General features: G+C 36.9%; 1 protein-coding gene and 1 long non-coding RNA gene across 2 annotated transcripts in view; one reads left to right on the forward strand and one right to left on the reverse strand.

The window, feature by feature from the left end:
* Positions 1 to 19,388, reverse strand: part of LOC141569671 (uncharacterized) — a 127,388-nt gene that overhangs the window by 3,447 nt on the left and 104,553 nt on the right. Inside the window, exon 4 of the long non-coding RNA XR_016020105.1 lies at positions 12,377 to 12,591. This is a non-coding gene — a long non-coding RNA (uncharacterized LOC141569671). The remainder of the gene's footprint in view (positions 1 to 12,376; positions 12,592 to 19,388) is intronic.
* Positions 736 to 3,647, forward strand: SERTM2 (serine rich and transmembrane domain containing 2). Its single transcript, XM_074323868.2, has one exon. It carries the CDS (start codon positions 824 to 826, stop codon positions 1,094 to 1,096), a length of 273 nt encoding a protein of 90 aa, XP_074179969.2. The 5' UTR covers positions 736 to 823; the 3' UTR covers positions 1,097 to 3,647.

Raw genomic sequence — 19,388 nt, forward strand, 5'->3', positions numbered from 1 at the left:
AATTGCCATCTGTTTTTCTTAGATACTTGAATCTTTTATTTTTGTTCTTGACTTTCAGGAAAATAAATCTGTTGAAGGATCTTGAGTCAAATCTTCTGAGCCTAAATCTACTGCTGTCAGCATCTCTGAGACTTCCTTCATCTGAGAATTACCAGGTCTGACAACACTTTCCTTCCAGCCTACAGAGAGGCATGTCAACAAAGCTGTAGAAAACACATCCTCTAGACTTACAGCCCTTAAGCTGTGACAGCTGAGCAGGAACTTTACAAGCTCCATCCTTAGGGGAGATATGGAAAGACAAGAAAGCTGAAAACTCAGATATGCTAAGCCTGAAGTATACAAAAGCCTTTAGAAAGTTTCACGGAAGAACCCAACTAAATCCACATAATTAGTGTGCATATTTAGATGAGTTGTAGGTAAAACAGAATCCTTTCTCCCACCAAAACAGAGTAAAAGTCTGATTTAATACTCAGTCCCCATACCAGTATTATAAGCAATTTCACCATTTTTATTTTTATTATTATAAGAGTAGGACCATGGAAAACAAATGATTTATGTATTTTTTAAAAATGATTGAGAAGTTCTGACAAAACCTATTTGGGAGGGGTTGCTGTTCTGGAGGACAGAGAAGGTGTGGCAATTGCGAAATTAGAACATCCCCATTTTCTTGCTTGTGCACTACTGACTTGGCTCTGGTCGTGATTGCTTTGTATGAGATTGCTAGAAAACCTCCAATATATTCAGAGACAGCCTAAGTGACTGTGGAATGCCTCAAGGGCAATAGAAATCGAATAGAAACAGGTACCGACTCAAGTCTTGAGTGATGACAGAGATAATTTTCAAGTACCATGGAAATCTCACTGGGCGGGCCCATTTCCCCACCCTGGCAACAGAGGTTGACACCACTTCAGATAAGTATTCCAACCTATACATGTATGTGGGCTTATTCCTGAGCCTCCTGGCCATTCTCCTCTTCCTGCTCTTCACAATGCTCCTTCGGCTCAAACATGTCATCTCACCCGTCACCTCGGAGAGCACAGAAAATGTTCTTCAATTCACAGATGTAGAGATGCAGAGTCGAATCCCCACTCCTTAAAGCCAGGATGAAGAGAGCTGTAGGGGAGCTCAGTAAACCCTTGTATGTTGATGTCCAGGAAAGCTTACTTTGTTGCACTGCATGTAGGAAGTTAAGTTGTTCCTTTAACAAAAAATTGTTCATGTTTTCTTTGTGTTATTCTTTATCTTGACTCTGCTTGGGATATCTAACAGGTTTAAGACTCATTCTTTGCCAGGAATATGGGAAATGACAGCTGGTTGGGAGGGCAGGTTTCTATAGTAACCAAAGAGTGCCTGCGCCTTGAGCAAACCTGAGACCACAGAAATTCATATGCAGCTGTTGTAAAGAAATACAGGATCCTTGGAAGCTCCAAGAACAAGGAAAATTTGCCTTTGAAAGGGCTGATTGTTCAAAGAAGTTACCCCAAGAAAAGGATAAGTTCTAATTTAGTACTTGGACCCTAAATAATCACATCTGCTGATATGAAGCTAAATCACGTCAGAGATTAATGGAAGGGACCATGAACCTTTCCCAAAGGGGAAGTGATTTTATCTTCTAGGCCATTGAGTTTGTCCCAAATGAAAGAAAACTTTTCAAGAAACTGTTTCAGTTTAAAGAGTAAGTTTGCAGAAAGATGTTTCCAGTCAACAAATTCATCTAGAGAGGTAAAATGTGCATTTCACATCTGTGTTATTACTATTACTGGACTTTTAAAAACTCAGATAATGACAGATGTATTATGAAAATTTGGGATGATGAGCTCCCCCAAAAACCAAGGGAAAATTAAGTCAAAATGTGCTCATGACAATCAACCTTTGCCTTTTTCTCCCTACCGATCATGCTTTAGGATTGAGTTGCACACAAATATGAGCTGTATTTAAAGGTAGCCTTAGCAAAGAACACTCAACTGTAGTTTAAAGCAGAAATGAAATCATATTGGTACCCTGTTGTTGAATGAGTGTGGCTTTGGATGAAACATTCAAGCCTCTCGATGCCGGGTTTTTATTTCTGAAAAATGATCAGAGAGCTATTTAGTCATCACCGAACTCCTTTTGAATCTGAGTAAGTAAAACAAAGAAACAAAGGAGGAAAGGACTAAACAATACTGCAACAAATCCTTACTGAGATTAATGTCCTCACATTCACATTTTTCTTTCCCAGATAATGCTCTTCCCTTCCTAATCCTTACCAAAAGATGAAGTGTTTCACTTATTACCTATAGGAGAAATATATTTTGAAAAATTCCATTGTCGTAAGTAGCCCTCATATGCCAGTAGTAGAGAAAGAATTTAATTTTTTTATAAAAAATAGTGTTCCAAATGAGAATCAAGGGAGATAAGTTCTGTTTACAAATTAGAAATTAGAAGGCTGGTCATATTCTTGTCACCAAAGAACTAATACACCTGTGTTAAATTCTTCCTGCTTTAACAAAACAGTTCTCTCTTGCACCTAAAAGATGGTCATCAAATTTCACAGGGTGCTCCCTCGGGAACTGCAGTGGTGGTAAGCGAGAAATGAAATAGCTATTAGGTTAATGCCACCTCCACCAGACATGCAGCTCTCTCTAGCCTGTTACAAATTTAGATCGGCCCCTTTACTCTGATCTAAATCTAGCCTGGTGGTAAAATTCCCAAATGCTTTTTACTTTTGTATACAGTAATTTGCCAATACTCCCCTCTCCAAGGGGCTGTAAAGTGTAAAATCCCCACATGCAGAGCTAAACTTAGCAGCTAGGCTGACTCTGGAACACCTGTTACAACAGCACACTGTAAGAGATGGCAGATGAATTCTGTACCATTCAGAAGAGAGCCGCAGGTAAGCTAAGACTCAGATAGCTCATACACTTCCCTTTGGGCATTATATTTTCCCAAATGCAAAGTGACTCTCATATTATTAGATTTGGTGGTTTAAGTTGTGTCTTTAGTCTACACCCAAAATCCATGTACCCTTTAAAATATTAATTCTTGGTAGCCAGATGTGGACTTCCTCAGAGGCTGGCAATATACCCCAGAATTTGTTAAGGATACAAGTCTCCCTCTCCCTTTTGTGCTAATAGTATTTGAATGTGCTTTACAGTTAAGAAGTCAGTGGCTGGATAAATGAAGAACTGATTACACTTTAAACAGCAGTGACAGCAAGATATCCAATGCCTTGTTGCTGAATTTAATCAACAAACAGTCTGCAAATCTATTCCTACCTCCTCAACCCAAATTTCAGGAGCTTGAAACTGCTCTTTAATCACTGATTTGGATGAAGATTACTAATTTATGTTTAGGTTACTCACCTGGAAAACAACCACTCTCTTTCATCACAAACTGCCCCACGGGACCCAGATTTTCACTGAGCATTAACTAAAGCATACAGCACAGATTGCACTAAAATAGCAGCATAACCCCTCACAGTTTCCAGTGATAACATAAACGGAGATGCATTTAATCAAATGTGTCATTATGGTGCCTCACGTGGTATTTAATCTTTAGGAAAATACAGTGAATGTTTTCATCATAGCAAACTTACTGTAAAGAAAAGAATTTTTCTATTTATATTATATCTCCCAATGTATTAATTAATATATATTACTGCTCAAAGACATAGCTAGAGCAATCAATGGGCATTATTTGAATTCATCCATATATCCAAAATGCTGACTTGTCCATTGCCTCCTCAGTCTCGAAAAAATTTCATGTTAGCCTAAATGTATATAAATGTATTCTGTTTTAAGGTGAAAGAATGGTTCCTCACTTTTTATTACACTGAACCACAAGCAATTGCCATTTCTGTAAGTCAAAAATGCTCAAATATTGGCAATTTCAAATAATTCAACCTAACAAAAAGACCCATTATATGAATTCTTAAAATAGTAAATTCCCCTAATGCATTTATAAATAACTATTTTTTTTTAAAAAAATGTATTTTGCATACATTTCAGAATCATGGGTTGTATAAAACAAGGCATATTGTAAAAGGCTTATATATTATGTATTATGTATTAGGCAAGAAATATTAAGGCTAACCAAGATGGGTTTATCCAGCCTAACCTTTCCATTCACGCCAAATCTGAAGTTTTAGACTCAGAACTGAGTTTGACTGCTGCAGACACTACCATACATGCAAAGTAGGTAAAAGGGATCCATTAATGCAATAATATGGTTATATTTAGTAATACATTTTAATCACTTGCATTTGTATAAAAGAAACTTCTTTTAACAAAATGAGAAATTGTAAGAAAAATTGGATTTCTTTTGTTTGAAATCATTAATATTTGAAATAGATTCATACTGTATAAAAACAAACATAAAATTTGAATTAATATTTAACATGTCATTTTTGATCCCTGGAAAATAAATTCTGTTTGGTTTGCTGATAACAAGTATCTGTTGTCTCAAGAATGTAGAGGACACTAGTCTTATCATTCTAATATAAATTATAACAGCTGCAAATTTGTGGCATTTATAATTTTCAGGTATCATTATTTTTTTATTCCCCAATCTCCTACCTTTTATTTTCTCCCTACTTGCAAACTTATGGGTGAGTTACTTTGTTTCTTTAGTAGTAAGATGTGAAAAAAGATAATGACTGATAGCTGGCAATGAAGGTGACCTTAACTGAGAATGAGATAATGCACTAAAGTGCCAGTATCTTCCATTTTGTGCTGGCTTCATTTGATCCTCACAGCAAACATGTGAGTAATGAGTGAAGGCACTATAATCTGTTTTACAAAAAAAGAGATGAGCAAAAAGCTAAAAGCATTTCACTTAACATCAGGAATAAGACAAGAATCCCCACTCTCACCAATTTCATTCAACATAGTACTGGAAGTTCCAGCCACAACAATCAGACATTAGAATGACATAGAAGGCTTCCAAATTAGAAAGGAAGAAGTAAAATTGTCATTATTTGCAGATGACATGATACTATATAGAGAGAACCTCAAAGATTCTACCAAAAAAATTATTAGAACAGATAAATGAATTTAGCAAAGTAGCAAAATATAAAATTACAATCCAGAAATCAGTTGCATTTGATAACACTAATAATGAACTGTCAGAAAGAGAAATTAAGAAAAAAATCCTATTTACAATTGCATCAAAAACAATAAAATACTTAGAAATAAGTTTAACCAAGGAAGTAAAAGACCTATACTCAGAAAATTATAAGATATTGAAGAGAGAAATTAAAGAAGATATAAATAAATGAAAATATATATCATACTCACAAATATAAAGAATTAATATAGTTAAAATGTCAATACTACCCAAAGCAATATACAGATTCACCATAATCCCTATCAAAATACCAATGACATTTTTCACAGAAGTAGAACAAATAATCCTGAAATTTATATGGAACCATAAAAGACCCCAACTAGCCATGGCAATCCTGAGAAAGAAGAACAAAGTAGGAGGTATCACACTCATCAAATCATACTACAAGGCTATAGTAAACAAAATGGCATGGTATTGGCATGAAAACAGACACACAGATCAATGGAACAGAATAGAGAGCTCAGAAATAAATTCATGCATATATGATCATTTAACCAATGACAAAAGAAGCAAAAATTTACAATGGGATAAAGACAGTCTATTTAATAAATGGTGCTGGACAGATACATGGAAAAAATGAAATCATACCACTTTCCTACACCATTTACAAAAAAAACCTCAAAATTGATTAAAGACATAAATGTAACACCCGAAACCATAAAACTGCTAGAAGAAAATACAGGAAGCAAACTTGCAGACTTTACCCTTAGTAATACTTTTTACTGATATGTCCCCTTGGGCAAGGGTAGGAAGAGAAAAAATAAACAGATGAGACTACATCAAACTAAAAAAAAAGGTTTTTAACAGCAAGGGAAAGCATCACCAACACAAAAAGACATCCTACTGAATGGGAAAAGATATTTGCCAATGATACATCTGATAAGGGGTTAATATCCAAAATTCATAAAAGACACATACAACTCAACACAAAAAAACCAAACAACCCAATTAAAACATGGGCAGAGGACATGAAGAAACATTTCTCTAAGGAGGACATACAGATGGCCAATAGACATATGAAAAGATACTCAATGTCACTAATCATCAGAGAAATGCAAATAAAGACCACAATGAGATACCACCTAACTCCTGTCAGAATGGTTATCATCACTAAATAAACAAACAAGTGCTGGCAAGGATGTGGAGAAAAGGGAATCCTCGACAGGGCTTCAAATTGGAGTAGCCACTATGGAAAATAGTATGGAGGTTCCTCAAAAAATTCAAAATAGAAATACCTAATGACCCAAATTCCACATTCCACTCCTGGGTATTTATCCAAAGAAATCCAAAATACTAATTATATATATATATATATATATATATATATATATATATATATATATATCTCGCTATGTTTATTGCAGTGTTATTCATAACAGCAAAGATATGGAAACAAGCCATAACGTCATAAAAATAGCGGTGTAAGGTCAGCCTCTTGAAATCTCCCCTGGAATTTACAACAATTTGAGCAACTATAATTCCACAAAGGACTCCCTGCATAGCAGACAGGCAAGTCTAAGAGACACATAACTGATATCATCTAAATGTGGGCAAATTGGGCGAGCTGGGGGTGGGGGAGAGGGAACGGCAAAGTGCAGAGACACGGGCCACGCAGGTGCAGGACACAGACCAGAGCTCCGTGCCCCCTAAATTCCAGAGCTACCGCATTTATGGGAGATGGAAGCATTCGGTCTGCTAGCGCTCCCCTTATGGCCCACAGTCCCCTCTGAGGGATCAGCATATAGCACAGTTAAAACCAACACTCACGGCAGAGACCTCGGAGCAAAGACTGAGAAAAGAAGGGTGAAAATGGCAGTTTAAGCCCTCACTACCAAGCAAAGGACAGAAGGCATAGGCACGGAGACTAGCCAACCCCTCCCTACCCTCCCAGACTTTGCCCCACCCCCACCTACTCAGCACTAAAAGCAGAACAACAGCAGGGTCCCATCAAAAGAACAGAATATTTGCAGTTCTGAGAACTATGGCCCGCAGCCACAGACTTGTAGCCAAACTAGTTCCTGCAAAGGGTAAGGAGCCTTGGCTGCAGGATTGGCTGTGTTGGTGGTTGCCGGCATTTCTCTGCGTGACCTCCTGCTAACCAACCCGACCCTGTCTCCACTTATCTGGGTGGATCGCTACAGGAGTAAACAGAGCCGCTGAAACACACAGGCTCTGAAACTGGTGCAGGAAGAGATCTGGAACTTCAGAAGCTCCCCACATCTCCCAACAGAAGCTAAGCCCTATGACACAGGTGACGTGTTCACAGAGGAGAAGCCCACCTTCCAGGAAATCTCCCCATTGTGAGACAAGCCAGAACAGTGCAGAGAAAATACAACACTACAGCGTGAAAGAGAATAAAAGGCTGCAGTTGAAGAGAAAATAAAACAATCTACCAACACCAGCTGGAAAACAAAAGAAAGACCTATTCTTATCAACCTGTTGCAGAACCCACTCCTGTAGATGCCTAGGAAGATAAATAATAATTAATTAATTGCCATGAATAACAAAGGTAACAAGGCAGCTCAGAAAGAAAATAAAAAGTCTCCGGAAAATGAACTTAAAGACATGGAAATGCGTGACTTAAATGACAGAGAATTCAAGACGGTAGTCCTTAAAAAACTCAACAAGATGCAAAAAAACACAGACAGGCAGTTTAACGTAACACAATCAAAGAACAACATGAACATTTTACCAAAGAGATTGAAACTTTAAAAAAGAACCAATAGAATTTCTGCAGTGTCCTATGACCCAGGCGAACTATTAACAGAGGAGAAGCCTGCCTTCCAGAGAATCCCCCCACTGTGTGAGAAGCTGGAATAGAGCAGAGAAAACGTAACCCTACAGTGTGAGAGAGAAAAAAAGGCTATAGTTGGAGAGAAAATAAAACATTCTACCAACAAGTACTGGAAAACAAAAGAAAGACCTCTTCCTATCAACCTGCTGCAGAACCCACTCCTGTAGATATCTAGGAAGAGAAATAATAAATCAGTAATTACCATGAATAACCAAGGCAACAAGACATCTCAGAAAGAAAATGAAAAGTCTCCAGAAAATGAACTTGAAGACACGGAAATATGTGACTTAAATGACAGAGAATTCAAGATTGCAGTTCTGAAAAAACTCAATGAGATGCAAGAAAACACAGAAAGGCAGATTAATGAACTCAGAAACACAATCAAAGAACATGAACATTTTACCAAAGAGATTGAAATTTTAAAAAAGAACCAAATAGAATTTTGGAGATTAAGAACTCAATAAAAGAAATAAAGAATGAAATAGCCAAACTAGGTAACAGAGCTGACCAGATGGAGGAAAGATTCAGTGACATCAGGGATAAAAATCTGGAAATGACACAGATGGAAGAAGAGATACTTGAGAGATAAAAGACATGAAAGAACTCTACAAGAAATGTCTGACTCCACCAGAAAGAGCAATATAAGAATAATGGGCATGCCAGAGGGAGAAGAGAGAAGGGAACAGAGAATATATTCAAACAAATTGTCAATGAGAACTTCCCAAACTTGTGGACAGAACTGGATCCTCGAATCCAAGAAGCAAATAGAACACATAATTACCTCAATCCCAACAGGCCTTCTCCAAGGCACATTGTATTGAAGCTGTCTAAAATCAACGACAAAGAAAGAATCCTCAAGGCAGCCAGGCAAAAGAAGACGGTAACCTACAAAGAAAAGCCCATTAGGTTATCATCAGCTTTTTCAGCAGAAACTCTACAAGCCAGGAGGGAGTAGAATCCAATATTCAAACTATTGAAAGAAATTATGAGCGAAGAATAATATATCCAGCAAAGATATCCTTTAGATATGAACGAGGAATAAAGACCTTTCCAGACCTACTGAAGCTGAGAAAATGTTCTAATACATGAGCTGCACAACAAGAAATATTGAAGGAGGCCATTCTACCTGAGACAAAAAAGCAAAAGAATACAAAACCATGTGTAGTGTTATGGACAGACACAAGGAGGAAATGGCAACACCTACACCAAATAGGACACTATAAACTTAAACGTAATATACAGGATAAAGAAGGGGGAAAATCACTTTTAAAAAGAGGAAAAAGACAACTTCTTAATGCAGCGCAGATCAACTCACAGCATAAATAGGGATAATTTGTGACAACAAAAACATAAAAGGGCAGAGAGTAAATGTCTGAACTGGCACAAAGGAATGGATAAAGTAAGCATGCTGAAGATAATGGAATACTCTAAACATGAAACTTTCTTTTACATAAACTTAATGGTAACCACTTAAAAAAAAATCCCGAACTGAAATACATAACAGAAAGAAACAACAAATAGAGGGATAAATCACAGGATAGCAACACACTGAAATAATAGACAGCAACAAAAAACAAAAGAAACAATGGAGACACCATCCTACCAGAAAAGCAGAAATAGAATGACAGGAAATTCTCATATAACAATAATCACCCTAAATGTAAATGGACTGAACTCACCAATAAAAAGGCACAGAGTAGGAGATTGGATCAAAAAACTAAACCCACCATATGCTGCCTCCAACAGATGCATCTCAGCTACAAGGACAAATACAGTTTCAAAGTAAAAGGGTGGAAACTGACACTCCAAGTAAATGGTATTCAGAGAAAATCAGGTGTATTCATACTGACATCAGATGAAACAGACTTCAGGATAAAAAAAAGGTGAGAAGAGACAAAATTTGATATTTCATAATGATAAAGGAGACTATACAACAAGAAGAAACAACAGTCATCAATATTTATGCCCCCAATCAGGGAGCATCAAAATATACTAAGCAACTACTAACAGAACTAAAGGGAGAAATTGACAAAACACAATTGTAGTAGAGGACCTAAGCACATAATTGACAGCTATGGATAGATCATACAAAGGAAAATAAATACAGAAGTATCAGCCCGAAATGACACATTAGATGAAATGGATATACTTGACATTTATAAATCATTCATTCTTTTCTAGTGTACATAGAACATTCTCAAGTGTAGACCATATATTGGGACACTAAACTAGCCTCAGGAAATTTAAGAAGATTGAAATCATACCAAGCATATTCTCTGATCGCAAGGCTTGAAGTTGGATATCAAATACAAAAAGAAAGCAGGAAAAACCACAAATATGTGGAGATTAAACAACATACCTTTAAAGAACAACTGGGTAAAAGTAGAAATAGGAGAGATCAAAAGATGCATAGAAACAAATGACAATGAAAATACATCTTACGGGGATCAAAATGGTGGCGTGAGGTGAGCCTCTGTAAAGCTCCCCTGGAATTTACAACTAATCGAACAACAATAACTCCACAAAGGACTCCCTGCACAGCAGACAGGCAAGACAAAGAGGCCCACTACTAAATTCACCTAAAGGTGGGCGAATCTCGCGAGTGGGGGAGGAGGGAAGGGAGAAGTGCAGAGACGGAGCTACGCGGGCGCAGGATGCAGACCGAGCTCAGTGCTCCGAGCTCGCTGCATCCTGGAACTACCGCAGTTGTGGGAGAGGGAAGAACTCGGACTGCTAGGGCTCCGCTTATGGCCCACAGGGCTGAGGGTATAGCATATAACACGGCTGAACCCAATGCTCATGGCAGAGACCTCAGAGAAAACACTGAGGGAAGAAGGCTGAAAACGGTGGTTTAAGCCCTCACTGCTGAGCAGAAAACGGAAGAGATAGCCACTGAGCCTAGCCGCCCCCTCCCTCCCCTCCCAGAGATCGCCCCGCCCCCACCTGCCCGTTACTAGAAGTGGAACAGTAGCAGTGTCAGATCAAAAGAACAGAATATTTGCTATTCTGAGAACTGTGGACCGCAGACACAGATTCGCAGCCCAAATAGTTCTGGCAGAGGGGAGACAGCTGTGGAAACAGGACCGGCTGTGGTGGTGGTCGCCTCCATTGCTCTGGGCCATCTCTCACAACTCACCCCGCCCCTGGCCCCACCTATCTGGGAGGAACCCTACAGGAGTAAACAGAACTGCTGAAACATATGGGCTCTGAATCTGGAGCAGGAAGAGCTTTGGAACTTCAAAAGCTCTCCGCATACCCACACGGACACTGCGCCCTGTGACCCAGGCAAACTATTAACAGAGGAGAAGCCCGTCTCCCAGGGAATCCCCCCATTGTGTAAGAAGCTGGAATAGTGCAGAGAAAACATAGCACTACCGTGTAAGAGAGAAAAAAAAGGTTGCAGTCGGAGAGAAAATAAAACGAACAAGTACCAACAAGTACTGGAAAACAAAAGAAAGACCTCTTCCTATCAACCTGTTGCAGAAGCCACTCCTGTAGATATCTAGGAAGCGAAATAATAAATCAGTAATTGCCATGAATAACCAAGGCAACAAGACAGCTCAGAAAGAAAGTGAAAAGTCTCCATAAAAGGAACTTAAAGATATGGAAATATGTTAATGAAGAGTAGGTTGGGGAGGCAAACCATGAGATGCAGCCGGATATGAAAGCTCTGTAATGCAGAGATTTTTGGGCTGTTTCTGTTCACCTGTGATATCCCCAGGTTCTAGAACAGAGCCTAACACGTAGTAGGTACTCACTAAATACTGAATGAAGGCATTCTCCCCAATTGGCATATTGTAAAATCATTAGGACATGGACCATGGCTTGTCTCTGATCTTATATTAAAAAACAAAACAAAACAAAAACAGGCAGTCTAGCCCCAAATTAAATCATCATAGGTTAAAATTAGAATCCCAGTGGGATGCAGCATTTCTTGTCATACATGATCTCTCTCTCTCTCCCCCTCCCTCCCTCTCGGCTTCCAAAATGTTAATTTAGTAACTTTAATAGCTTAACACTTTATACTAGATGAGGTATGCATTTTCAGAAAGGAGGAAAGAAAAGGAACTTCTATTAGGTTGATGCAAACGTAATTGCAATTATTTTTTAATCTTTTAAACTGCAATTACATTTGCACCAATCTAATACTTTCAAATATTTAGAGGACTAATATTTCCTATTTGTAATTTTAAGGCATTTTTAGTCAGTCTCGTGTGTACTCCAGTTGACTATTTTCTGAGAAAATTGCCTACCGTTATGTTGCTATGACTTTTGAATGACTGGAATAACTTTTTTCTTTCTTCCTCCCTCCCTCCCTCCCTCCCTCCCTCCCTCCCTCCCTCCCTCCCTCCTTCCCTCCCTCCCTCCCTCTTTCTCTCTTTCTTTTTTTTTTTCTTAAGCTCTAGGAGATATGTTTTTTGGCATTGGCAACCTTTAAGTTGTAACTACCGGTATCTGTAATGGAGACTGTTTCCTGACCTTGATCCCTTGACTACAGAGGTCAGAACCACATTGTCAGTCCTGCCTGGGCTGGGCTGGCGCCTCCCAGCTCTGACCCTTTGGGGGTGTGGGGCCCTTAGCCCAAAACTTGCTTCTCCAGCAGCAGCTGATACTTGTAGCATTGTTGGCGGTCACTGCAGGAGCTGGCAGAGCTCTTACACATGTGAATCGGGAAGTATCAGTGATTCCTATTCCTGAAAGGAAAAGAGAACTGATAAATTTTTCACTGATTGTTTGAGATAGAACTTGTAGTTAATCATTTATTCATTCAACCATTCAACAAATATTTAAGTATTGGCTACAATGATTCAGGCACTGAACTAGACCATATGAAACAAAAATGAGTCTTGATCCATCTCCTAAAGAAGCTCACAGCCTAGTAGGAGAGAGAGATAAGCATATCAACCATCACAGTGCAGTGTCATACAGAAGTGCCCTGAAAGAAGAATGGAGGAATGACAAACTTGGCCATTTTTCTGATTTAATTGATTAACAACTAGAACCAATAGTGGAATAATTTTAACCAATAATGGAATCATTTTCATATGGAAACAGTTTTGCAAAACTCTGAACTAACTTCAGCATTTCTTTTTTAAAAAGAAAAATTTTACATTAATACTTGGTTAGTTTGAACGTGGACATGGTTTTTAAAAACTATAAATGAAAAATAAATTGTTATATAAGAAGCATAAGCTTCAATAAACAGCATGATTTTTCAGGCAATTTTCTTGAGATGTAATTCACATAGCACAAAGTCTATCTTTTAAAGTGTTTTTTAGTATATTCACAGGATTGTGCAACTATCACCACCAACTCCAGAAAGTTTTCATCCCCTGTAAAAGAAATCTCATATTATTAGCAGTTATTTCCCATTTCCCTTCAAAATCCCCCTCCCAGCCCTAAGCAACTACTAATCAATTTCTTGTCTTATGGATTTGTCCATTCAGGACATTTCATAATAATGGAGTCATATACATGACCTCTTGTGTCTGGCTTCTTTCACTACATGCTTTCAAGTTCCATCCATGTCCTAGAATGTATCAGTACTTCATTCTTTTAATGGCTATATAATATACCATTGTATGGATATACTACATTTTGTTCATCCATTCAGCATTTTATGGGCATTTGGGTTGTTTCCAATTTTTGGCTATTATGAATAAAGCTACCATGTACATTTTTGTACAGTTTTTGTTGTTTTTGTTTGTGTGTGTCTGTGTGTGTGTGTGTGTGTGTGTGTGTGTGTGTGTGTACATATGCTTTTAGTTCTCTTGGGTATATACTAAAGAGTGGAATGGCTGGTTTATATGGTAACACTATGTTTCACTATTTGAGCAGTTGCCATACTATTTCCCACAGTGGTTGCACCATTACACATTCCCACCACATCCTCAACACTTTTTTTTAAATAGAGGTATAATTGACATATAACATTATATTTGTTTCAAGTGCACAACATAATGATTCAATATTAGTATACATTGTGAAATGATAACCATTATAAGTATAGTTGCCACCCATTACCACAGATAGTTACAAAAATTTTTTGTGATGAGAACTTTTAAGATCTACTCTCTTAGCAACTTTCAAATATGCAACACAGTAATATTAACTATGCTGTATATTACATCCCCATGACTTATTTATTTTATAACTGAAAGTTTGTACCTTTTGACACCCTTCACATATTTCGCCCACCCCTACCCCCTACATCCACCAATCTGTTCTCTGTATCTATGAGTTCAGTTTGTTGGTTTTTAGATTCCACATGTAAATGAGATCATATGGTATTTGCCTATCTCAGTCTGATTTACTTTACTTAGCAAAATATCCTCAAGGTGCATCCATGTTGTCACAAATGGTAGGATTTCCCTCCTTTTATGGCTGAGTAGTATTCCACTTGCTTTATCCATTCATCCATCAGTGAACATTTATTTTGTTTCCATATCTTGGCTACTGTAAATAATGCTGTAATGAACGTGGGGTTGCATATATCTTTACAAGTTAATATTTTCATTTCCTTTGGATAAATACCCAGACGTGGAATTGCTGGGTCATATGGTAGTTCTATTTTTAATTTTTGAGGAACCTGTATTTTGTTTTCCATAGTGGCTGCAACAATTTACATTCTCATTATGGTTTTGATTTGTATTTACCTGATGACTAATGATGGTGGGCATCTTTGCTTGAGATTATTGGTCATTTGTATGTCTTCTTTGGAGAACTGTTTATTCAAATATATTGTCCACTTTTTAATTGAGTTATTTTTGTTTTTATTATTGAGTTGTAAAGCTATTTGTATATTCTAGATACAAGTCCCTTATTATACAGGTGATTTGAAATTGATTTCTCCCATGCTGTGGGTTCTCTTTTCACTTTCTTGATCACACCATTTGTAGCACAAACATTTTTAATGTTGTTGTAGTCTAATTCATCCGTTTTTGTTTTTTTTTCTCTTTTGCCACTTGTGCTTTTTTGGTGTCATATCTAAGAAGTCATTGCCTAACAAAAGATAACAGCACAATTTTTAACAACAGGTTAAATATAACCAAGTACTTAAAACAATGGTACCTTCACAACTACTTATGGTTGCTGGCTGTCTCACTATCATTAAGTCATGTTTATTTAGCACTTTTATCCTTTTCAAAGCACTTTTCATTTTACCTGGAAACTCAATTTAGCATTTAATGCAACAATATATCACAGAGCTAATATGTGTCAGGGGCTCTGTTTGGTCCCTAGGATTTGAGGATGATTAAAACAGTATCCCTGAGAAAGACACTGAATATTTACCTACAATATATTGTTGTGTTATAAGTATTATAAAGAGGAAATATACAGGATTCTATCAGAAAACTGATGATGTAATTCTACTTGAGGTGGTGAGGGGAGTTATGGAAGAGTTCCTAAGGGTTTAGCCAGTCAATCAACACATATTTACTGAGCATCTATTCTGTGTAGGTTCTAGGAATGTAGCAGTAAACAATTGGATGTGGTTGTAGCTTTCAGGGAGCTGACAGTATAGAGCAGATGTGGCCTGTGAACTAAGGATAGTTTTTACATTTTAAAAGGGTTGTAGCACAAACAAAAGAGAATATATAACAAAAAAATATGGCCCATAAGGCCTGAAATATTTTCTATTTGGTCCGTTACAGAAAAAGTTTGCTGTTATTTGGTCTAGAGTGGTGCTTCTCATGTTTGGCTACATATTGGAATCACTTGGGAAGCTTTAAAAATTTACAGATGCATGGATCCCAAGCTGAGATTCTGATTTAACTGGTGTATTGTATGGCCGGAGCTCCAGAATTTTAAAAAGCCCTCAGTTGATTCTAATGTGCAGTAGGAAGAGAGAGGGGGAAGTTAATAAATCAATAATAAGAGATAATTTCCAAGAAATGATTAAAATACTGTTCTTCAGAGAGAAAGAGACTATTAAGTGCTAAACAAGGAAAACAAAAGAAGACTCACATATAAGTGTATTGTGGTGAAATTTCTGAACTCCAAGGATTTAAAAAAGGATAAAGAAATCAAAAAAGCTTCCATAAAATAGATATGAGATAAAAGAAAAAATAACAGCAACAAAACCAGTAAAGTTTGTAGTTAAGTCTAAATAATTACAGGTGTATAATATCAAAATCATTTTTTATAATTATTTGGAACTGAAATTCCAGGAGATCATAACTTGGGAGACAACAGAAAAGAAATTTTAAAGTTGGTAAGGTTATTGTCTAATACAAGGTAAAATATGGGTTCTAATGAAATCTAGATTTTAATTTATAAAACAAATATACAAATGTATGTTAAGAATACCAAATAGATGCATAGAAAGAAAAAAAAGAAAAGTAACAAATAGAAAACATAAAATAAGTTAGCAGTATTAAATATAAATGTACCAGTAACTACAATAAACCACAGTAATTAATAGGATAGATTACTCTATTTAAAGAAGACTCTCAGAATAAAGCACTGAAAAATTCTGATTATGAAATAACTTGAACATTACAAAAACTTCCAAAAATAGTTAAATAATTCTGGTATAACATTCATCCAGATTTCCCAAATGTTAACATTTAACCACTTCCATTTTCTGTCTCTAATTTTTGAAATGTTCCAGAGTAAGTTACAGACAGGATGCTTCTATACAGTCTTACAAAGGACCACTTTATTGGGACAAATAGTGAAATTTAAATAAGGTACACATATGAGATAATAATGTATCCATGTTAATTTCCTGATTTTGATAAATGTACTGTGTACAATTAATATGTAAAAGTATCCTGTCTACAACTTATCTTCCCCATGATTTTTTTGAGAATTTCTTTATTTTCTGGCACCACAAGATGTTTCAGAATTATCTCGCACTTTCTGTGCCCTCACACTGGAATTAGTCATTTCTCCAAGGAGCCCTTGTTTCTTTATTAGAGAATGGTATTTAGAAACCAATATCTGGGCACTGGGTGTGCTCATTGGTACTAGAACATATTTACTTCTATGATCTCTCAGTAGACAAAACTAGGATATATATGCATGTCTACACACACACATACATAAACACATCTGTATTTATATACCTATCTATCAATCTGTCTTCAAACACCATGAATTCACACTGATACCTCTAATTCCAATTCAACATCATAGGATTTGCCCTCTCCAACAGTGAGAAACCTGGCTCTCATTACTGACAATATATTTACGGCTCAGTCCCAGACTACATATAAATTAGTTGCAGAATTGTTAACCCTTACCACTGTGAAAATCAAACCTACCAACAAGAATACAATATTTGTTTCCAATTCTACCTTTGTCCTTAATTTGTGTTATAGCAACCTCAAGGCATTATGGGGAAGCTCCCTCTCAATGTTAGGTTTAGATCTTGAAACTCAAGTCATCGTTTCGTATGAAAAAAACAAAACAATATTACTCAAAAAGGTGAGGAAATCCACAGGCAAGGGGCAGGGATGGTGACTCTCTGGGAGAAAGTCTAGAATTGAGAAAGAATGAATAGCAGTACACAGGCATTTTATAAAGAGAAAGTCCCACTGGCACAAGATTTAAAAGATGTTCTCATCCAATGCAAGATTTTAAAGAGGCAGCCAAAGGATACATGACCTTGTCGGATGTGGAAGGGGGCAGCCTTATCAGAATTTTGCTGGAGGTGATAACACAGGCAGGAAATGAAGCGTAGAGGTTGCTGGTGCTAAATCATATATCACTGAGAGTCCAAGTCTTTCCTATCATCTTTATAAGGTATATACTGTGTTTCCCTGAAAATAAGACCTAGCCGGATAATCAGCTCTAATGCATCTTTTGGAGCAAAAATTAACATAAGACCGGTCTTATTTTACAATACAATACAATAATACAATACAATACAATACAATACAATACATAATATAATATAATAATACCAGGTCGTATATTAATTTTTGCTCCAAAAGACGCATTAGAGCTGATTGTCCGGCTAGGTCTTATTTTCAGGGAAACATGGTAATCAAAATACTATATTTCAGTTACTCATGTTAAGTCTTGGCCTCCCCCTCTTCTACAATCACACACTTTGGTGTGGTTATATTATTCACTTGAAATAAAGTCAGGTTAATTTGTTTCTGTCTGTACTCCATTTTTCTTGCCTTACCCAACCTCGATGATTTTATTTATTTTTAAGTACTCGTATATGAAATATCAACATGGTTCTAAAAGTCAGAACTAGACAAAAATATTATTCAGAGAAGTATCACTCTTGCATATTTATTCTAGTCTTTCTCCATAACACCTCCATTCCACTTGGTTCTCAACCAATTACTGTGGGTAACCAATTTCATTACTTTCTAGTTTAATTTTTCATGCTTCTTTGTGCACAAATGAGCTGATCAATGTATGAGGTCGGACAATTAAGTTTGAGAACTCATCCTGGAAAAAGTACTACCTACCTCATTGCTGAGTATCACTATGGTCACTTTCAAAGTACTTCCCTTGGGAAGCTATGCACTGATGCCAGCACCTAGTCCACCCTTCAAAGCAATTTTGGAACTCTTTTTCTGGAATGGCCATCAGAGTTGTTGTCGCAGTACCCTTGAAATTACCAACACAGTGAAAATACCAACACATACTCTTAGCAAGGCTGTGGAGTAACAGTTACTCTCATACACTGGTTGTGGGAATGGCAAACACTAAAATCCTTTTGGAGGGATATTTGGAAATATCTAACAAAACTACATATGCATTTGTCTTTTAACAAAGCTATCTTATCCCTAAGAATTTACCCTGAAAATAGGCCTACAACAATATAAAATATATATATGCACAAGGTTATTCACTACAACATTGTAATTTCAAAATGTTAGAAACTACCTAAATTCTCATACAGGAGAGTGCTTGAATAAAGACAGTATGGTACATGACACAACGGAATACTGTGCAGATGCCAAAAAGGAATGAGGAAGACTTTTATGAACTGACATGGAGTGATTTCCAGAATATATTGTTAAGTGGAAAAAGCAAAGTGCGAAATAGTATGCTACCTTTCACATAAGAAAAAAAGGGGAGACAAAAGATATACAAGGTCTGAAAATTAGTTTGCGAATTTGATGTAACAACGTTGCTAACCTTTTTTGACATCAGAGGGATTATTAATTATGAATTTGTACCAACTGGACAAACAGTTAACCAAGTTTACTATTTGGAAGTGCTGAAAAGGCTGCATGAAAAAGTTAGATGACCTGAACTTTTCACCAACACTTCATGGCTCCTGCATCACAATGCACCAACTCACAGGGCACTGTCTTTGAGGGAGTTTTTAGCCAGTAAACAAATAACTGTATTGGAACACCCTCCCTGCTCACCTGATCTGGCCCCGAATGACTTCTTTCTTTACACAACGGTAAAGGAAATATTGAAAAGAAGACATTTTGATTACATTCAGGACATCAAGGGTACTACAACAGCTCTGATGGCCTTTCCAGAAAAAGAGTTCCAAAATTGCTTTGAA

The sequence above is a fragment of the Rhinolophus sinicus genome, chromosome 18 (genome assembly GCF_057876585.1).
Source record: "Rhinolophus sinicus isolate RSI-liver-muscle chromosome 18, RSI-T2T, whole genome shotgun sequence".
NCBI lineage: Eukaryota > Metazoa > Chordata > Mammalia > Chiroptera > Rhinolophidae > Rhinolophus > Rhinolophus sinicus.

What these genes read in the sequence shown, in the direction of transcription:
- SERTM2 (XM_074323868.2), top strand. Translation starts at nt 824, where the DNA reads ATGACAGAGATAATTTTCAAGTACCATGGAAATCTCACTGGGCGGGCC.